Genomic DNA, 20,787 nt, shown 5'->3' with positions numbered 1-20,787 from the left:
AGCTGTGGTGTAGGTTGAAGATGTGACTTGGATCTGGCCTTTCTCTGGCTGCGCCGTAGGCCCGTGGCTATAGCTCTGATTGGACCCCTAGCCTGGGAACCTCCATATGCCGTGGGTGAGGCCCTACAAACAAAAGAAAAAAAAAATTAAAAAGTGGAAGATGTTCAACTCTTAAGCATACAGAAAGTAAAAGACTGCCTCTTTACAGATTAGTACTTATTTTAATGTTATTTATTTTAGCAAAATGTTAGAAAACTAATCTCATATTAGGTGGTATAATAAATAGTAAGCTAAAAAATAAAAATAAATAGTAAACTAAACTTTAAAATCATGAAAACAAAAAGTGTTAATATAACAAATAGTGTGACAAAGTACTGTGATCTTTAAAACTGCAAGTGAAACTTTGTCTAGATACTCATGTTGCAACAGAACAAAGGGTGGGGGAAAAAAATGTATACTTGTAAGGATAACTTGATCCCCTTGCTGTACAGGGGGAAAATAAAAAAAAAAAAAAAACTGCCAAGTGAATACAATATGTAAACATGAAAGAAGTGTCATTAAAGTTGTGGGATTTTTTTTTTTCATTTTGGGGCACATTTTACTAATTGTCACCTTTTGTAGGAAATTTTAAGTATAGAACAAAAGATTGATGAAGACTTGTATTTAATTTCAGTAGTCATTAACCATGCTTTTTTCCCCTTCAGTTTTCCCTCATTTTACCTACTTTATTTTTAAAAGACTTGTTTTAAATGATGAGACAGTCACAAGAAAAAAAATTTTTTTGGCCACACTAGCGATATGTGGAAGTTCCCCAGCCAGGAATTGAACCTGCAGTACAGTTTCGACCTGAGCCACGTCAGATCCTTAACCCACTGTGCCACATGGGAACTTCCAACACAGTCACAAAATTGAAAAAGAATTATAGATACAATACAAAGAACTTCCAATATCTTGAGGCATTTGGGAATAAATTGTTAATCTGGTGTCTTCATTGGCCAAACTTTTAGTGTGCATTTCTTCAAGCAAGGACATTCTGCATAACCAGAATACAGTGGTCAAAAATTAGGAAATGAACATTGATGCATTACTTCCCTCTACTCCTCAGTCCCCATTCAGGTTTTGCCTGATGTGCCAGTAATGTTTTTTCTAGCAAAACAAGCATTATTCGGAATCACATATTCCATTTAGAAATCACATTTTCTAAAAAAAAAAAAAATCAAATCTTCTAGTCTTCTTTTATCTGAAATAGTTAACTCAGTTTTTCCTTGACCTTTGAAACCTTGACACTTTTAAAAATTATGAACAACTTATTTTCTAGGCTATTCCGCAGTGAGTTTGTCTGATATGTTTCCTTGTGATTAGATTCAGTGTCTGTAGCTTTCCTGGAACATCACAGAAATAATGCCTTTTTTTTTCCTTGTTGCATCATATGCAGTGGCACATAGTTTTAATTTGTTGTATTACCAGTGGTGTGGTCTTTGATTACTCGATATGCCAGGTGTTTATCTGGCTTCTCCATGTAAAGTTATGGTCGTAAAAGGGGGAAGGAAGAATATTTGGGGAAGGTACTTTAAGGCAGTGTAAACATACTGTTCCTCATTAACTATCAATTTATATCAACATATGGACTTAAGGTTTCCTATTTGATGAGTTTTTATTTGCTAAGAATATTTTTTATTATTATTATTATTTTTATTCGATCTTTCTAGGGCCATACCTGTGGCATATGGAGGTTCCCAGGCTAGGGGTCCAATCAGAGCTAGAGCCGCCGGCCTACACCACAGCTACAGCAATGCAGGATCCAAGCCGAGTCTGCAACCTACACCACAGCTCATGGCCACGCCAGATCCTTAACTCATTGAGGGATCAAACCCATCTCCTCATGGATGCTAATCAGGTTCGTTAACTGCTGAGCCAGGATGAGAACTCCAAGAATCATTTTTTTGGTTCTCATAATGTCTTATGTTTGGCCAGTAGGAGCCCCTTCAGGCTGTCTACCATGTCCTGTAGGCTTGTTCCCATCATTCTTTGAAAGCTTCTTTGTATTCTGGGACAAAACAACAACAAAACCCCTACAACAGCAAAAAATTTATGCAGTCACCTTGTGCTTTCCTTGCTCCAGTTTTAGAACTAGACTCTTTTTTTGGTCTTTCTAGGGCCACACCTGTGGCACATGGAGTTTCCCAGACTAGGGGTCGAATCCGAGCTACAGCTACTGACCTGTGCCACAGCCATAGCAATGCCAGATTTGAGCAGTGTCTGCATCCTACACCACAGCTCACGGCAATGCCGGATCACCCATCCACTAAGCGAGGCCAGGAATTGAACCCGCGTCCTCATGGATACTAGTTAGATTCATTTCTGCTGAGCCACAACAGGAACTCCTAGACTTTCTTTTGGCTGCGCCCATGGTATGCAAAAATTCCAGGGTTAGGGATCAAACCTGCGCCACAGCTGCCACTCGAGCCACAGCAGTGACAATGTTTGGATCCTTAACCTGCTGTGCCACCAGAGAACTCCGCAAAGGTTTTAGGACTCAATTATTCAGGGAGTGAAAAAAGAAGAGGGACTGCAGTGATTTTTTAAAAATTTAATTTAAAGTTGTTTTTGTTTGGTTTGTTTGTTTGTTTGTTTGTTTTTGGTTGTGCGTGCAGCATGCAGAAGTTCCCAGGCCAGGGACTGAACTTGCGCCATGGTAGTGACAGTACTGGATCGTTAACGCGCTGAGCCAGCAGGGAGCTCCTTGAGTGATTTTTAAGTGGTCTTTAATGTTACTTTCACACTTTGTTTTCCTATTGTTATTTTTAAAATTAGGAAATAAAAATCATATCCAAATTTTATTCTTTTTGGCCATTTATTTCCATTTCTTCAAGTAAATTTAAGCAACCTTCTAAAATATTATGTCATTGTGAGAAATCAAGTCTTTTGAATCTTGACTGATTACAATTTTAGGATATATGCATCCAGAGAGAGTAGATATGTATAGTTTTATTTAATTATATACTTTACATCAGTTACTTTTAAGAATTATTCAGTGCTTCTGGGTAATCACAAGTTCTCATTTTGGATTGTTGTGCAGAGAGCCCAAGCTGCACTGCAGGCCGTCAGTGCTGTCCAGTCAGGAAGTCTGGGCCTTCCTGGAGCTCCTACCAATGAAGGCACAATCCTACCTGGGCAGAGCCCTGTGCTCCGAATAATTATTGAAAACCTCTTTTATCCTGTTACTCTGGAAGTTCTTCATCAGGTAAGGAGAAACACTTATGAAAGCAGAGTCACATGTGATCTTTGTAACTTTTGCTGTTTTATACTTTTAGTTTTTCATGTTGTTGATTTTGGTTGATATATTTGTTTAAAAAATAAAAAAGCTCTTTAGCATCCTGTTTCATGTAAGAAATCAGAGAGTTTTTGACAGCTGCCTTTTTCTACCTTATGTACTTGATTTAGAAAACTGTGTAAGAAATTCTGGTGGGTTTTTTTTTTTTTTTGATACCTCAGCTTGAATATGAACAAAGCACAGACTCCTATAAAAAGCACTGGTAGTAGTTACTCTTGAGAAAGTAACACCAATATAGAAAACTAATTTATTTCTATTGACTTTTCCTTACATTTGAGTATTTTTGTTTTAAAAACTTTGAAAGGAGTAACTCTGCATACATGATATGGAAGTATCATGTTACATAGTGACTGATGTTTACTATTTTGGTATTTTGGGGTGGGGGTTGGGGTGGTCTGTATCTGAGGCATATGGAAGTTACCTGGCCAGAGTTCAAACTTGCACTGCAGTTGCAACCTACATCACAGCTGCTGCAACACTGGATCCGTAACCCACTGCACCGCATGGGAACTTCCTCAACGTAGCTTTCATACCCATTACTATGTCTAAACTGTCTTGATAAGAGGCATATACTATGAAGATAATTTAAGAGCTAGAAGATCAGTCACCTAGTTACATGATTTTGTAGTGTATAAAACTGAGGCTCAGATAATTGATGAGTTGAATATTGTAAAGAGCAATCGAAGAGTTGGAACTGAGCCTCCTAATGTGAACTCCAGTATTCCATTTCATTATGCTTGACAACCTTTGTATTAAAATTATTAAAACACTAAAACATGTTATATGCCTATTTTCATCTTCGTATGTCAGTATATATTAAACAGCAAGATATCAGGCCAATCTAGAATCATTTAACTGTTTTCCAAACCTCTGGATTTGTACTACTAAATGAAGAGTCACAGGGGTGTATGTGTGTGCACTTACATGTATTTAAGAATTTATTTATTTATTTATTGTCTTTTTGCCATTTTCTTGAGTTGCTCTCACGGCATATGGAGGTTCCCAGGCTAGGGGTCCAATCGGAGCTGTAGCCACCGGCCTACGCCACAGCCACAGCCACGAGGGATCCGAGCCGCGTCTACGACCTACACCACAGCTCATGGCAACGCCGGATCCTTAACCCACTGAGCAAGGGCAGGGATTGAACCCGCAACCTCATGGTTCCTAGTCAGATTCATTAACCACTGCGCCACGACAGGAACTCCTGTATTTAAGAATTGAAATGCATCCTGTCCTATTTTCATTTTCCAAATATGGGGACTGGGGACCTTAGAAGTTAGTACTTTCCCCCAGTCATTGTACCAATTGGTGATAGAGCTCCATTATATTTCTTTTTTTTTTCTTTTGTCTTTTGTCTTTTGTCTTTGTTGTTGTTGTTGTTGTTGTTGCTATTTCTTGGGCTGATCCTGCGGCATATGGAGGTTCCCAGGCTAGGGGTTGAATCGGAGCTGTAGCCACCGACCTACGCCAGAGCCACAGCAACGCGGGATCCAAGCCGTGTCTGCAACCTACACCACAGCTCACGGCAACGCCGGATCGTTAACCCACTGAGCAAGGGCAGGGACCGAACCCGCAACCTCATGGTTCCTAGTCGGATTCGTTAACCACTGCACCACGACGGGAACTCCCCATTATATTTCTTAATATGATTTATGTGCCATGAATGTGAGTATCAAAATACACCATTTATTATGCCTGCTGTGTTCCCTATGAGTTTCCTGGGTTCCAGTGTGCATTTGTGAAGCATGTTCTTTCGAGGGCTTTAGCAGTGGTAGTTATAGCTGCTGTTGTTCCCTGAAAAGGTTCAGCCGTTACTTAAGTGATTGGCTTCGTTGTTCTGGTGGATTTTCTTTTCTTCTGCTTATCCTACAAAGTGGCATTGAACACTTCTGTGATCCATCAGGAATGTTTGTTTACTATTGTAGCACTGTAGCTACTGCTTTACAAAAGATGTTCTTAAACTCGTGGCTCAACTCTGCCATCAACAGTGAGCTTAGTCAGCGTTATGTGGTCCAGTCTTGTCATTCTATTTATCATTTCCCTGAGACCAGTAACAAACCTTGTTTCTCTCTCAAAAGATCACTTGTTCTTTAGGTGAAGGGAAGTAATTCTGAGAGTCTTCGATAATAACTTATTGGGGTAGGACTCTCAGCCCTTTAGTTATAGCTTTCCCTTTAACCCTTGAATCATCCTTCGCACAGCTGTTGGAAAAAAACCAACTTCCTTACCAAGGCCCATAAGGCCCCCATATGCAGTCCTCTCCCCATCTCTTTAACCTGACTTCCTAACTCTTTGACTCATTTAGTACCCTGGCTTTTCTGGCCCTTAGACCCTCTCCCCTTACTCCCAGCTTATTTCTGTCTTAGTCCTTTTCTGTCTTGTAGTTCTTAGGCCTGAAACATTCTTTTTTTTTTTTTTTTTTTTGGTCTTTTTACCTCCATATGCTGCTCCCTTGGCATATGGAGGTTCCCAGGCACAGCCACAGCAACACGGGATCCGAACTGCGTCTGCAACCTACACCACAGCTCACAGCAACACTGGATCCTTCACCCACTGAGCAAGGCCAGGGATTGAACCCGCATCCTCATGGTTCCTGGTCGGATTTGTTAACCACTGAGCCATGACCGGAACTCCAGGCCGGAAACATTCTTTGCTGAGATAGTCACTTAGTTGAATCTACATCATTCTGTTTTCAGCTCAAATCATCTCCTCAAAGTCTTTCTCTAATTATATAAGTAAGCCCTCTCCCCCGGCACTCTCTCTCATTAGCCAGCTAAAGTGTAGTATAACATACTGATTAAGAATAGAGGATCTGCAGCTGGTTTGAATCCTGACCGTACTGCTTACTACTACCTCTGTAATCTTGGGCAAGTAATTTACTCCCTCTATATCTTTTTCTTGTATAATAGACATGAAGATAGTATCTTTTTTATACCTTCATGGTAAGGATTCCATGAGTTTATGCATTGAAAGCACTTGGAACTGTGCTTGTTACATAATAAGTGTTCAAGAAATGTTAGCTGTATTTATCAGATGCAGGTAAATTGCATTGTGAGAAACTGATCCTTGCTCCTGTGGTCTTGTAGATAAGATATAATTTCATAAGGAATAGCATAAAATGTGATAAATATTGTGATTGGGAAATGCATGGAAGTGTAGAGTTGGTTGCGCATGTTATAATTAATTAGCAAATAATTTTATCTATTTTGTTGAAGAGTTAACATTAGCTAAACTACTGTCTAACACCTGCAGAAGCTAGTGATTTTCCCTTTAGCCCATGGTAAGGGGATTAAGAGTGATTGAGATAGGAATGGTGTTGTTTCAGATGAGGTAAGTTAAGGAAGGTGTTAACAGTTTGATGATACCTGAGCAGAGGTTTGAAGGATGTGAGGATTTCAGTTACGTGTATATGTGATAGACTAATGATCTAATCAGAAAGAATAGCAAGTGCAAAGTCCCTAAAGTGGAATGGTGTTTATTAATGAGTTCAAATATCAGAAAAAAGACTTATGTCATTGGAATGTAAAAAACAGGAAAAGTCATAAATGATAGGTTCAGAGAAGGGGTTAAGAGCTAGATGATGCAAAGCCTTTGTAATCTTTATACCGAGTAAAATGGGAAGCCATGGAGGATTTTGAGTAGAGAAGTGAGATGATGGATTTGTTTCAACAGAATCACTCTTGTTGCTATGTTAAGAATAAACTGTAAGCATAAGGGGAGGCTCTTATCATAGTCCAGATGAGAGATGAGAGATGGTGGTGGCGGTCCAGGTGGGGACATGGGCACTGAAGTGGTGATTATGGATGTATTTGGAATGGTTTGCTGATAGATTGAATAGATGTGGGTTATGGAAGAAAGACAGTAATCAAGAATGCCTTCCAGGTTGTGGAAATGAGTCTGGTAAAATAGATCTATCTTAAACTAAGGTAGTAAGGACTGAGGGGGAAAAAAAGGTTTGGGCCAGGTGGGAGGAAGGACAGGAATCAAGAGTATGTTTTGGATGTGTTAAATTTGAGATACCTGTTAGGCATTCAGGTGGGAGATGTTGAAGGGACAGGTGGGAAATAAGTATGGATTGGGCATGAGAATTCAGGGCTGGAGAATTGCTAATCATCAACATAGGGGTGATAATTAAGGCTGTTATATTAGTGTCACTTAGTATTCGTAGTTAAAGAAGGCATTCATCAACTGATCGATTGTGCAAACTCAACTTTGCATTCTAGAAAATTTCCTTGTGCACTGAAGGAGTAGGTCAAAACAGTATTTTTATGGAATTCATTACTTCCAAGTACTGTTATGTATGAGGTTATTATTATTATTATTTTTTGTCTTTTGTCTTTTTATGGCCACACCCGTGGAATATGGAAGTTCCCAGGCTAGAGGTCTAATTGGAGCTGTTGCTGCCGGCCTACGCCAGAGGCACAGCAATGCCAGATCCGAGCCGCGTCTGCAACCTACACCACAGCTCACAGCAACACCAGATCCTTAACCCGCTGAGTGAGGGCGGGGATCGAACCTGCAACCTCATAGATCCTAGTCGGATTTGTTTCTGCTGAGCCACACCAGGAACTCTTATATGGGGTTATTTTATCAATATCCAATAGACAAATCTCTTTAGGATGGAGGACTTATCTTTTTGAATTGAAAAATGCAAAAACCAATTATTGTGATATTAAATAATGTAAAATTCTAGTTCTTAAGTCTTAAGTGTTTTGGAAGCTACAGAAACTATTGTAAACAAACTGTGGCCAATGTGCTTGCTGTTTTAAAAAGTTCTGATGTAAATGTGCCTTTTATAGGTGAATACTAGTGAACATTTTCAGTTTCTGGCAAGTTCTACCTTTATAAATATCACCCTGAAGATAATTTTACCCGCATTTGGGGAGTTCCCGTCGTGGCACAGTGGTTAACAAATCGGACTAAGAACCATGAGGTTGCGGGTTCGATCTCTGGCCTCTCTCAGTTGGTTAAGGATCCGGCATTGCCGTGAGCTGTGGTGTAGGTTGCAGACTCAGCTCGGATCCTGTGTTGCTGTGGTTGTGGCTGTGGCCGGCAGCTGTAGCTCTTATTCAACCTCTAGCCTGGGAACCTCCGTATGCCACAGGTGTGGCCCTAAAAAAAGCAAAAAATAAATTTTTTACCAGCATTTAAAAATCTTTACCAGCATCTTTAAAGTCTGAAAAGATTAAAATGTACAGGAGATGTCAGGAATTGAATCTGTGTATTTATTTATGTCAGTAAAGTAAATATGTTAGGTAAGTAGTCAAAGACCTTATAATCAATAAAAAAATATATATCAAACTTCCCAAACATTAGTCTTTTGATACCAAATCTGTTTAAAAATTAGTAGCTTGATAATTATAAAAAAATTGTTAAAAAAAAAAAAAAAAACACATTTCAGTCTTTCCTGAATTCCCTGATGTTGGTTGGTGCTCACTTACTTTATTCAGAAGTATCAGGTTGGAGTTCCCGTCATGGCTCAACAGTTAATGAAACCGACTATTATTCATGAGAACGTGGGTTCAAACCCTGGCCTCACTCAGTGGGTTAAAGATCTGGCATTGGTGTGTGCTGTGGTGTAGGTCGCAGACGCGTCTCTGATCCAGTGTTTCTGGGCTTGTGGTGTAGGTCGGCAGCTGCAGCTCTGTTTGGACCCCTAGCCTGGGAACTTCCCTGTGCTGTGGGAGCGGCCCTAAAGAAAAAGAAAAAAAATCAGGTTGATTTTTGTAGCTAGCTACTCTCAGTAAATACAGCCCAGGGGGCTCTAGAGAGCTATCCTAGAGAGCTATCCCTGGTTACCCAATTGAATAAATGTGTATTTTCTCATCATACTCAGATGAAAGTCACACAGGCAAACACATCTGTCAGTGAGGATATGCTTCAGATTGTTCAAGTTTAATGAAAGAAAAGAATCAGAACATTAACAAAATCAAAGTTGGAAATTAACTAGGTTCTATAGCATAATGCAGCATAAAATCTCAAATTTTGGAGCAAATTTTATGTTCTTATTATTTCGTTAACGAGATAATTTTACATCAAGGATGTTTTTCATTTTAAAAAATTGCACATTGCCTTAATTCTTAAATCAGGTTTCAGAGTATAATTTTTTATCGATTAATGATAAGCATTTACTCTGTGCCTCTTACATGCCAGGAATTATACTCAAAGAGAAATGATTAAGCTCCTTTAAGGAGCTTTCAGTCTAATTAAAGAAGACAGGTATATAAGCAAATGTATAGTACAGTATTAGTAAAACAGCAAAATAAAAATTTGTATGAGGCCAAGGAGGGGATATTCATATTTGGAAAGGAGAGTTAAGTAGAGATTGGTGTGAGGCTAAGAATTTTTTGGTGGCATTGCTCCCTGTGCTGAGTTTTGAAAAAAAGTAAATGAAAATTTCCTAGGTTGTAGGAAAAGACAAAAGCTACGTATAGGCATGGCAGTCTCAAACCACATGGTATATCTGGAGAACTGCTGTGGGCAACTCCATATTGTTATAAACAGTGTAATATACAAAGTGTCCAGAGGAGTTTGTGCTGTGGAGCATTGGGATCAGTGGCGTCTTGGGAGCGCTGAGATGCATGTTAAAAGCTTGGATTTTATTGGTTTATGCCAAAGAGCTTGGAGTTTACCCTATAAATAATGGGGAGATAGGGAGGAATTTTAAGCAGGTAAATATATAATCTAACTTGTACTTAAGAACAAGGGTAATACGAAGGAGGGAGGCTAGGCAGTTATTGTATCCTCTTTTATGTATGTATATTTTAAAAATTGATTACTACTCCTTTATCAGGTGAAAGAAAAACACTCAGTTGATGCACTTATACAGGTGTGTGTGTGTGTACGCATGCATACAACATCACAGTATCACTATGGATGGAAGTTAAGAATATAAGATCTTTTCCTAAGAATGCTTTCATCTATATCTTAAAGAAAGATACAACATAAAATCCATATTTGACAACTGAGAAGAAAGTAAATTTGATATTCTTTTATAAACTTTAAGAATATTATCTAGGACATGAGGGCGTACTGAGGAAATAGCAGTTACAAAACCAAATTTTTCATTAAAAGAACGAAACAAAAAATTTCTTAGTATTTTTCAAAACACAGTTATGTGAGGGGTTAAGGTCTCAAAGTTCTAAACCCTGAAATATGACCATAATGAAGTTAACTGCATTAGAATTGTTTTAAAATTTCAGTAAAGAACCTTCAGAGCCCTTCTGAGACGAATTGGTTTCACAAATCTTGTTGATCGTCTTATCCCTCATGGAAGTGTTTGGTTTTAAGCTAATTAGCTGTGAAAGAATATTCCCCCCCAACACACACCCCCAAAAAAACTGCAAGGTCCCATTGTGGCACAGCAGAAACAAATCTGACAAGGAACCATGAGGTTGCGAGTTCGATCCCTGGTTTCGCTCAGTGGGTTAAGGATCTGGCTTTGGCACGAACTGTGGTGTAGGTCGCACAGACACCACTAGGATCTGGCATAGTTGTGACTGTGACGTAGGCCAGCAGCTGCAGACCCCCAGTCTGGTAATCTCTGTGTACTCTGGGTGCGGCCCTAAAAAAAATTAAATAGGACATCAGAGGAAAGCAAAATGGCCATGACCCCTTGTGTGGGGAAGTAAAACAAGTATTGTAAGAGCACTGGTACTCAGGTGCCTGTCAGGAAACCTCCCCAGTCTGTTTACTCTTCTCCCAGCACTCTTCAGAGAGGCCTGCTTTGAGCACCTTCCCAATTTGCATTCCAGTTCCTGCTCCTCTCTTTCCCTTTTGTTTTTAAAACAGAACACTTTTTATTTGCTAATTTGTTTATCATCTGTCTTTCCTCATAAGGGCAGAGACTCTTGGGTTTTTTGTTTTGTTTTGTTTTGTTTTAGGATTTTCCAGGTATTTATCTGTTACTGATTTCTATTTTGACTCTACAACTGTTTGAGAATATACATTGTATGATTTTTTTTTTTGGTCTTTTTTCGCTATTTCTTGGGCCGCTCCCTCGGCATATGGAGGTTCCCAGGCTAGGGGTCCAATCGGAGCTATAGCCACCGGCCTACGCCAGAGCCACAGCAACGCAGGATCCGAGCCGCGTCTGCAACCTACACCACAGCTCACGGCAACGCCAGATCGTTAACCCACTGAGCAAGGGCAGGGACCGAACCCTCAACCTCATGGTTCCTAGTCGGATTCGTTAACCACTGCACCACGACGGGAACTCCTGATTTTTATTTTAAATTTGTTGCAGTGTGTTATATGGCTCAGAATGTGTCTATCTTGATCAGTGTTTCATACAAAATTAAGAATATGTACTCTGCTATTATTGGATGTACTGTTCTATAAATGTCAATTAGATCCAGTTGCTTGATGATGCTATTCACTTCAACTGTATCCTTAACTGATTTTCTGACTTTTGGATCTGTCAGTGATAAAGGGGTATTAAAGTCTCCAATTACAATGGCGTTTTTGTAGTTCTTTCAGCTTTTTCTTCTTCAGTATTTCGATTTTCTTTTATTAAGCACATTCATATTAAGGATTGTTATATGTCTTGTTGGATAAATGACCCCCATTATTATTATTCTATAGCATCCTTCTTTATCCCTGATATTTTTCTTCAGAAGTCAAACTTAATATAGCTAAACTTAATATAGCTATGTCAGCTTTTCTGAAAAATTAGTTTTAGTTTGATGTATCTTTCTCTTCTTTTAGCTTGAGCCTTTATACTTAAAGTGGGTTTCTCGGAAGTTCCCGTCATGGCTCAGTGGAAATGAATCTGCCTAGCATCCATGAGGATGCAGGTTTGATCCCTGGCCTCGAGCAGTGGGCTAAGAATCCAGCATTGCTGTGAGCTGTGGTGTAGGTTGCAGACATGGCTCCAATTCTGCGTTGCTATTCCTGTGGTGTAGGCCAGGAGCTGTAGCTCCGATTTTACCCCTAGCCTGGGACCCTCTATGTGCCATAGATGTGGCCTTAAAAAGACAAAAAAATTAAAAAATAAAAATAAAGTGGGTTTCTCATGAATAACCTAAAGTTGGGGATTATGTGTGCTTTTTAAAAAACCCACGCAGACAAGTGTATATTTTAATTAGCATATTTAGAATATTCACATTTTAAGTGATTTTTTTATGTAGTTGGACTTTTAATATCTACCAAGTTGGTAACTGTTTCCTACTTATTGCACTTGTTCCTTCTCCTGCTCTAATTCTTTAGAGCAGTTTTAGTTCACAAAACACTTGAGCAGAATATATAAAATATATACCCCCTTTACCCCTACAGACATACACAATTTCTCCTACTATTAACAATCTTGCATCAGTACAGTACTGTTGTTAAAACCGATGAGCCAGTATTGAGACCCTTGTTTCTTCTTGTTCACGGCTGACTTCCCAGAGCTTAGATGGTACTCTCTGAGTATTTGATGAATTAATAGAGCACTGAACATTTTGTTGAATATTTTGTAGTTGTTCCTCTCTATAAAAATTTCAAGAAGTAGATGCTGATTCTCAGGGTGAAACAGTTGATCTGTATGACTCTTCCACTTCCATTTATATGCTTTGTAACACCATTATCTCATAGCATTAATTAATTCCTGCTGTGACCTCCTGCTTTAGTACTGTGCCATTTGTGACATGCTATAAAATAGATTAAATATTTAGTGCCTATTGTGTGTCAGGCACTGTTTTAAGCCAAGCATGGGTGTTGAAATATGAACATCTTAGTCTTGATATAAGTAATTTTGGTGCCAGTAGTTTTAATAGAGGAAATTATTTTCACTTAAAAATGAGACTCAGGACATCCTGTCCTGGTTCAGTGGAAATGAATATGACTAGCATCCATGAGGATGCAGGTTCGATCCCTGTCCTTGCTCAGTGGATTAAGGATCTGGCAATGCTGTGAGCTGTGGTGTAGGTTGCAGACATGGCTCGGATCCCACATTGCTGTGGCTGTGGCATAGGCTGGCAGCTACAGCTCTGATTCGACCCCTAGCCTGGGAACCTCCATATGCCACAGGTGCAGCCCTAAAAAGACAAAGGAAAAAAAAAATGAGATTCATGGAGTTCCTACTGTAGCACAGTGGGTTAAGGATCCAGGTTGTCTCTGTGGAGATAAGGGTTTGACCTCCAGTCTGGTGCAGTGGGTTTAAAGACCTGCTGTGTGCAGCTCGGGTTCGAACCCTTGTGCCACAGGTACGGCCAAAAAAAAAAAAAAAAAGTGGGAGGATTCATGAATCAAGTTGTATTTATGAAGATATGTTAGCCAAATTTTTCCCTTAAATATAACCTAATGTGCATTTTTTTCCAGATATTTTCTAAATTTGGCACAGTCTTAAAGATTATCACCTTTACAAAGAATAATCAGTTTCAAGCCTTGCTTCAGTATGCTGACCCATTGAATGCACATTATGCCAAAATGGTAATTATGATCCTTTTTTCATTTTTCAATTATTTTTTAAAGTATAGTTGATTTACAGAGTTGTGCTAATTTCTTCTGTACAGCAGAGTGACTCAGTTGTATACATATATGCATTCTTTTTTAAATACTCTTTTCCATTATGCTTTATCCCAAGAGATTGGATATAGTTCCCTATGCTGTACAGTAGGATCTTGTCATTTTTCAATTGTTAATCAGTCACTTCAGTGATACTGAAGAAAGCCAATCATGTCTTCCCTTTTGCTCTAGTTTACCATGTGTTTCATTGAAATAAAATATGCATAATATAAAATTTATCGTTTTTAAATATACTGTTCCATATGTTCTTTTTATAGTCTGAAATTACTTCTCTCTTCATATGAAATGGTTTCAAATCACCATTTCTCAGATTTCTGGGACTCATTACCATTTGTTGTATTTAAATTCTAGAGTTGAGCACAGTACTCCTGATTTAATCGGACTAATAAAGTAGAATTATCTTTGCCCTAGTGCCTTCATTTACCTCTATTAAATGAGCCAGAGATTGATTGATTTCACTATTTTTGCAGCCATAGTCACTGTTGAATATCATTGAGCTCTACAGTGGTGAAGACATTAAATCTCAGGAAACACGCTCCTTTCAACTTGTATTGTCTTCTTTTTAGTACATGAGTACTTGACTTTTGACAAGATATAAAACACTTGACATTTGGTTTGGTTATGTTTGACCCATCTCCTATTGAGATCTATACATAACTCTATCTTGTATCAGTATCTGAATTTTTTCTAATTTTTTCCAAAGGTAAGAGCTAAGGTTTATACTACTTTTGTGTGCCACATAGTGTCTGGCTCTTGATTAGGAATAACCTTTATATTTACTGTACCCTCTGCCTGCATATATTATTTTGTACCTTTTTGATGACATACTCATTTCTATAAGTATTGGAAGTCAGGATTTTTTGTATATTTGTAGTTTTTTTCTTTTTATGTTTTGGTTTCTGGTATCTGTTTTTACAAATGTGAGTATTTGTGAGGCCATAAGTGGCTATAAATATCCCTTTGGTAAACCTTTATTATTGTGAAGGGAGGAATTGCCAGTCTTTGGTCTTGTATTATCTGACTCAAGATTTTCCCCAAGTTTATTATTCAAGGAAAATAGATTTACAAGAAAAAAAAGTGGTAGATAATATTTCACATATTATGGTTCTGACAAGTACCATTAACAAAGGCTTTATTTCATCTTAACCTATATCGATTACCCTAAAATAATTAAGATGAAATGTAAAATTTAAATATCTTTAAACTGGGAGTTCCCATGTGGCTCAGTAGGTTAAGGATCTGGTGGCGTCACTGCAGTGGTTCAGGTTGCTGCTGTGGCGCAGGCTCCATCCCTGGCCCGGGAACCTCTGCATGCTGCCAGTGCAGCCAAGTAAATAAATAAATATCTCTAAACATTTGTTGTGGACCAAATAATCATAACTAGTATAATATACAATAACGTGTAATAGTTTTTCAAGCTTGTACATTTTTCCTCTTTCATTTGACCTTACTATAGACAATATAGGGATTATTATCCTTACTTTGCAGATGAAAAAAAAACCCTAAGAAATAGAGGCTTGCATTTTCTCTCTGGGGCTCACACAGTTAGTGACAGAGCAACACAGAAGTAAACACAGGTCTTTGGCTTTTACTTTAGTCCTTTCTGCTTTACTCCTGATTGCCACTCTTTGTCAAAGTAGAAGCTACTTGATTTATCATTGTTGTTGTCTTCTTGCAAAACATCAGTCCCTTTCTTACATGCTTTAGGCTCTGGATGGCCAGAATATCTATAATGCATGCTGTACTCTGCGTATTGACTTCTCCAAGCTCACCAGCCTTAATGTGAAATATAATAATGACAAAAGCAGAGACTTCACTCGCTTAGACCTTCCTACTGGTGATGGCCAGCCATCCCTTGAACCCCCTATGGCTGCTGCTTTTGGTGAGTAGTTCCATTTTGGGTCACAGAGCAAGTTTTCTGAAGTTAAAAGTTTCATTTATTAATCCATGTATGTCATCTTGTTGCTTCTTGGATATTCTCAGAATTTCTAAAGGGAAGTGAAAATCATGGAACAAAATGTGTCCATTAATTAAATCTTAGTAGTAGTAGTTCTGTTATTTGGCAAAAACAAGTGGGTATCTAAAATTGAATTTATTTTCTAATGTTGATAGTACTCGTTCTTTATAGATCATACAATCATTTGCTTCAAGTTAATAGTCTTATATATTAACACTGACTCAAATAAATTGATTTATAGTCAACAGAATATTGACATAAGTGCTCTTGAGAGAAATATCTTTCCCTTTTTAAATAGTGATATTTTAAAACAATGACCTATTCTTCCTTTATTCAAAGAAGAGGATATTTTTGGTTTGGTTTTGGTTTGTTGTTGTTGTTTTTCCATTTTAGGGATGCATCTGTGGCATATGGTGAAGTTCCCAGGATAGGGATCAAATAGGAACTGTAGCCACAGCCACAGCAACACCAGATCTGAACTGCACCTATGACCTATACCACAGCTTTCGGCAACACGGGATCCTTAACCCACTAGGTGAGGCCAGGGATCGAATCCATATCTTATGGATACTAGTCAGGTTCTTAACCCACTGAGCCACAATGGGAACTCCTTGTTTTTGGTTTTTAAACATCAAAATTTTCATCTTTACCTTAAGTTTATGTGAAGTTGCATTTTTACACCAACGAAAATACAGTCTTCTGTGCTTCTTAGGCAAATACCACTTGGAAGAGCTTCCTTCTTTTATTTAAAATTAGTTCTCAGTAATTTACACTTTTAAAATAAACCTTTATGTAAAGGGAAAAGTAGTGGATGGCCTAGTTGGATATATCATTAGGTTAATAAGTTTTATTATTTAGATAAAGTATTATATTTTATTACCCTTTGTGATTGATTTTTCCTTGCCAAATGACATCATAAAATACTGAGACCTAAGTGATATTTAGTCTGTCTTCATTTTATAGGTGAGAAAAAAAGAATCCTCAGGCACATGGTTATCCAGATTTTTCTAGATAATAGTTTGTAACTTTAAAACTTTGTGTTATTTATAACTAAAAAGGCCAAGTGAGTTGTTCAATTCATGTTGCTAAATTGTTGAAGTTTCTGTATGGTCTGACTGAATTTGTGTGTTTCATACACTTTGCCCTCCATATCTACAGGTTTGGCATCTACAAATTAACCAAAAATACTTGGGAAAAGAGTTCCCGTCGTGGCTCAGCAGTTAACAAACCCGACTAGCATCCATGAGGATGTGGGTTTGACTCCTGGCCTCACTCAGTGGGTTAAGGATCTGGTGTGGCTGTGAGCTGTGGTGTAAGTCGCAGATGCAGCTCAGATCCTGTGTTGCTGTGGCTGTGGTGTAGGCCCTCGGTGACAGTTCCAAATGGACCCCTAGCCTGGGAACCCCCAGATGCCAAGTGTGCGGCCCTAAAAGACCAAAAAAAACCCAAAAAACAAAAACAAAAAAACAACTTGGGGAAAAAAGTCCCGGAAAGTTCCTAAAAGCCAAACTTGAATTTGCCTTGCACTAGCAACTATTTATTTACATAGCATTACGTTGTACTTCTAGCTATTTATATAGCATTAATATGCTTATTAGGTATTATGAGCAGTCTAGAGATGATTTAAAGTATATAGGAGGGAGTGGTGAGATATTATGCAAATACTATATCCTTTTATGTAAGGGACTTAAGCATCCTTGGATTTTGGTGTCTACAGGGTGGGGAGCTGGAGAATGTCCTGGAACTAATCCCTCATGGATACTGAGGGAGGACTGTATTTGTTAGGAGCCCCTATTCATATATACAGTTTGGCAGAGCCAAAAGTCTTTGTAATTAAAATTTTAACAGCAAATGATAGAAGTTGAGGCTGTCATTCAAGTCTGCCAACACTTGGCTATCACATGAAGAACTGCACTTACTCCAATAATTGAATATATACTGTGGTGTATTAATATTCTGCATTGTGGGAGGAGGACATTTTAAAAATGCAATTGAGAATTTTGGTTTCTAATAAAATATCAGAATATTACCATCCTTTTTATTGTATTAACAAACCCTTAGTCATTATAAAGTAGCATCTACATTTTAACATAAGTTATTCACCAAACAGAACAATACTTTTTTATGTGTTGTGTGAAAATTTACTCTGCCTCTGACAAATATTTTACACAGTTCACTCTTCCTTTTTCTCTCTTGGCTTCTGAAATACCACACTTTCCTGACTTTTTTCCTTACCTCACTGGCTGATACCCTTTAAAGATTATTATCCCTTAAGGTTCCTGGGGTTAAGTTGTGAGCATTCTGTCTCTGGTCTTAGAGATATACCTGTAGAGAAGTTTGTAAAACATGTGAATATAGTTTTATTTTATTTTGTCTTTTTACAGCTGCAGGTGCAGCGTATGGAAGTTCCCAGGCTAGGGGTCAAAACGGAGCTACCACAGCCACAGCAACATGGGATCCGAGCCACATCTGTGACCTACACCACAGCTGATGGCAATGCCGGATCCTTAACCCCATGAGTGAAACCAGGGATCAAACCTGCATACTCATGGATACTAGTTGGGTTTGTTACCACTGAGCCACAACAGGAACTCCTGAATATAGTTTTAAATACTTGTGTAATTACCACCCAGGTTAAGAAATAAAATATTTACACATACTGAAGAGGCTTTCTTTGTGCCCCTCATTTACTGCCTGCTCCAAGATAGCCGTAGTCTCAAATTTTTGCTTCTCTGCTTTGTCCCTATAGTTTGTTTTTTTTTATTCCCTCACTATTCACTATGCAGCCCTAAGTGCTAATTTAAAATTTTTTCTCCTATGTTTAGAACTTAATGTAAATGGAATCATGATGTTTGTTTCCTTTCGTGATTCATCCATGTTCACATATATGTGTGTTGTTTAATCACCCTCAAGAGTGTCCAGTGTATAGACTCCCATTGTGTCAATATATCACAGTTTTCCTATCTCTTCTACTGTTGATAGACATTTGCATTATTTTGGTTTGAGGCTATTATGAACCCTGCTGCTATGAAATTGTCCTAATTACCAGTGAAGTTTATTTTTTTATTTTTGTTTATTGGCCATTCTCCTTTATAAATTTTCTGTTAATTCTTTTGCCCATTTTTGTATTTCCTTTATCTTTTCTTGTTTGTTTGTAGGAATTCTTTATATGCTGGTCCTTTGTTGGTTATATGTTTTGCAAATAGCTTCTCTCCGTTTTGGCTTATTGGTTCATTCTCTTCATGGTTGTTTGTTTTGCTTTTTAGGGTTGCACTGGGCAGCACATGGAAGTTCCCAGGCTAAGGGTCTAATCGGAGCTACAGCGGGATCTGAGCCACATCTGTGATCTTCATCACAGCTCAGGGCAGCGCTGGATTCCCGACCCACTGAGCAAGGCCAGGGATTGAACCTGCATCCTCAGGGACACCAGTTGGATTCATTTCCTCTGCGCCACAATGGGTACTTCCTTGGTGTTTTTGTATAAGCAAATTTATTTGCCATTTCTTTTAAATTTTTTTGTAGTATGTTTAAGAAATCCTTTGTTACTTTGACATTATAAAGATATATACTCATATTCTAAAATTTATAAATACTTTAAATACTTTAAGTTGCAAGAATAGTTTAAAGAATTCCCTCATATCCTTCAAATTCCAAGTTACTAATATCATGCTGCATTTACTTTATCATCTCTCTGTTTATATACATATATATGTGTGTGTGGTTTTTTCTCCTGAGTCATCGGAGAATAAGTTACAAGCATGTGCCCCTTCTAAATACTCATTGTATATTTTCAAAGAACAAGGACAGTCCCTTTTTTTTTGCTTTTTCTTTTTTGGCTGCCAGTTGTGAAAATAATGTTCTTTATAAGAAAAATTTTTTCTGATAGGGTTCCAAACCAGTAACAGGCTAATTATTTGTCATGTTTCCTTGGAGTTTAATTTGCAACATTTCCTCATTCTTTGTCTTTTATGACATTTAAATTTCTGAAGAGTTCAGGGTTAGATATTTAGTAGAAAGTCTTTCAATATGAGTGTCTGGTTTTTTGGCTAAAATAATGTTGTGTCTTTCTCAGTTCATTACATCAGGAGATACATGATGCCAGTATAGCCTATTCCTGGTGGTTTCCCTGTAAAGTTACTGTTTTTCTCTTCTTAGTTAATTTGTAGGGAGCTATGTTAAGGCTGTGTATAACCTGCTTCCTATGACTTCACCCTTTATTTTATTTTATTTTATTTTATTTTTTGTCTTTTTAGCTATTTCTTGGGCTGCTCCCGCGGCATATGGAGGTTCCCAGGCTAGGGGTCGAATCGGAGCTGTAGCCACCGACCTACGCCAGAGCCACAGCAACGCGGGATCCGAGCCGCGTCTGCAACCTACACCACAGCTCACGGCAACGCCGAATCGTCAACCCACTGAGCAAGGCCAGGGACCAAACCCGCAACCTCATGGTTCCTAGTCGGATTCGTTAACCACTGCGCCACGACGGGAACTCCCACCCTTTATTTTTAACATCCATTACTTGAATTATTTATTGTGATGGTCCTTGCCTAGTAGTGATTTGCTAATTCCATCATTCCCTCTAAGTTCTCAGATGGGATTTTATCATAAAGGGCTTTTCTCTTACCAACACTCCATTCACTCATTTTTGGTACTTAAATTTGTATTAATTTAAGGTTTATAATGTGCTACTTCGATGTGTTTTTATGTTGTAATATGATTGCCGATGTAGTGATACCACATTACACAATTTTAGTGTTTTAGTATAAAATTGTCTGTGTTCATTATACTGTACATTACCTCTGTGGCTTATTTACTGCTCGTTCTTTTTCTTTTTCTTTTTCTTTTTCTTTTTTTGTCCTTTTAAGGCCACACCCAAGGTATATGGAGGTTCCCAGGCTGAGAGTTGAATTGGAGCTGTAGCTGCTGGCCTCCACCACAGCCACAGCAACACTAGATCCAAGCCGCATCTGCAGCTTACACCACAGCTCAC

General features: G+C 38.3%; 1 protein-coding gene across 6 annotated transcripts in view; it reads left to right on the top strand.

The window, feature by feature from the left end:
• The window catches only part of PTBP3 (polypyrimidine tract binding protein 3), a 102,896-nt gene that overhangs the window by 61,791 nt on the left and 20,318 nt on the right, over positions 1–20,787 (top strand). For all 6 annotated transcript variants that reach the window (XM_047768165.1, XM_047768162.1, XM_047768161.1 and 3 more), the window contains 3 exons: positions 3,080–3,244; positions 13,634–13,744; positions 15,548–15,722. In XM_047768165.1, the coding sequence (XP_047624121.1) occupies positions 3,080–3,244; positions 13,634–13,744; positions 15,548–15,722 (451 nt within the window). The remainder of the gene's footprint in view (positions 1–3,079; positions 3,245–13,633; positions 13,745–15,547; positions 15,723–20,787) is intronic.

Source organism: Phacochoerus africanus, chromosome 2, assembly GCF_016906955.1.
Source record: "Phacochoerus africanus isolate WHEZ1 chromosome 2, ROS_Pafr_v1, whole genome shotgun sequence".
NCBI classification, from domain to species: domain Eukaryota; kingdom Metazoa; phylum Chordata; class Mammalia; order Artiodactyla; family Suidae; genus Phacochoerus; species Phacochoerus africanus.
The sequence above is the reverse complement of the archived record's forward strand: the minus strand, read 5'-3'. Positions and strand labels throughout refer to the sequence as shown.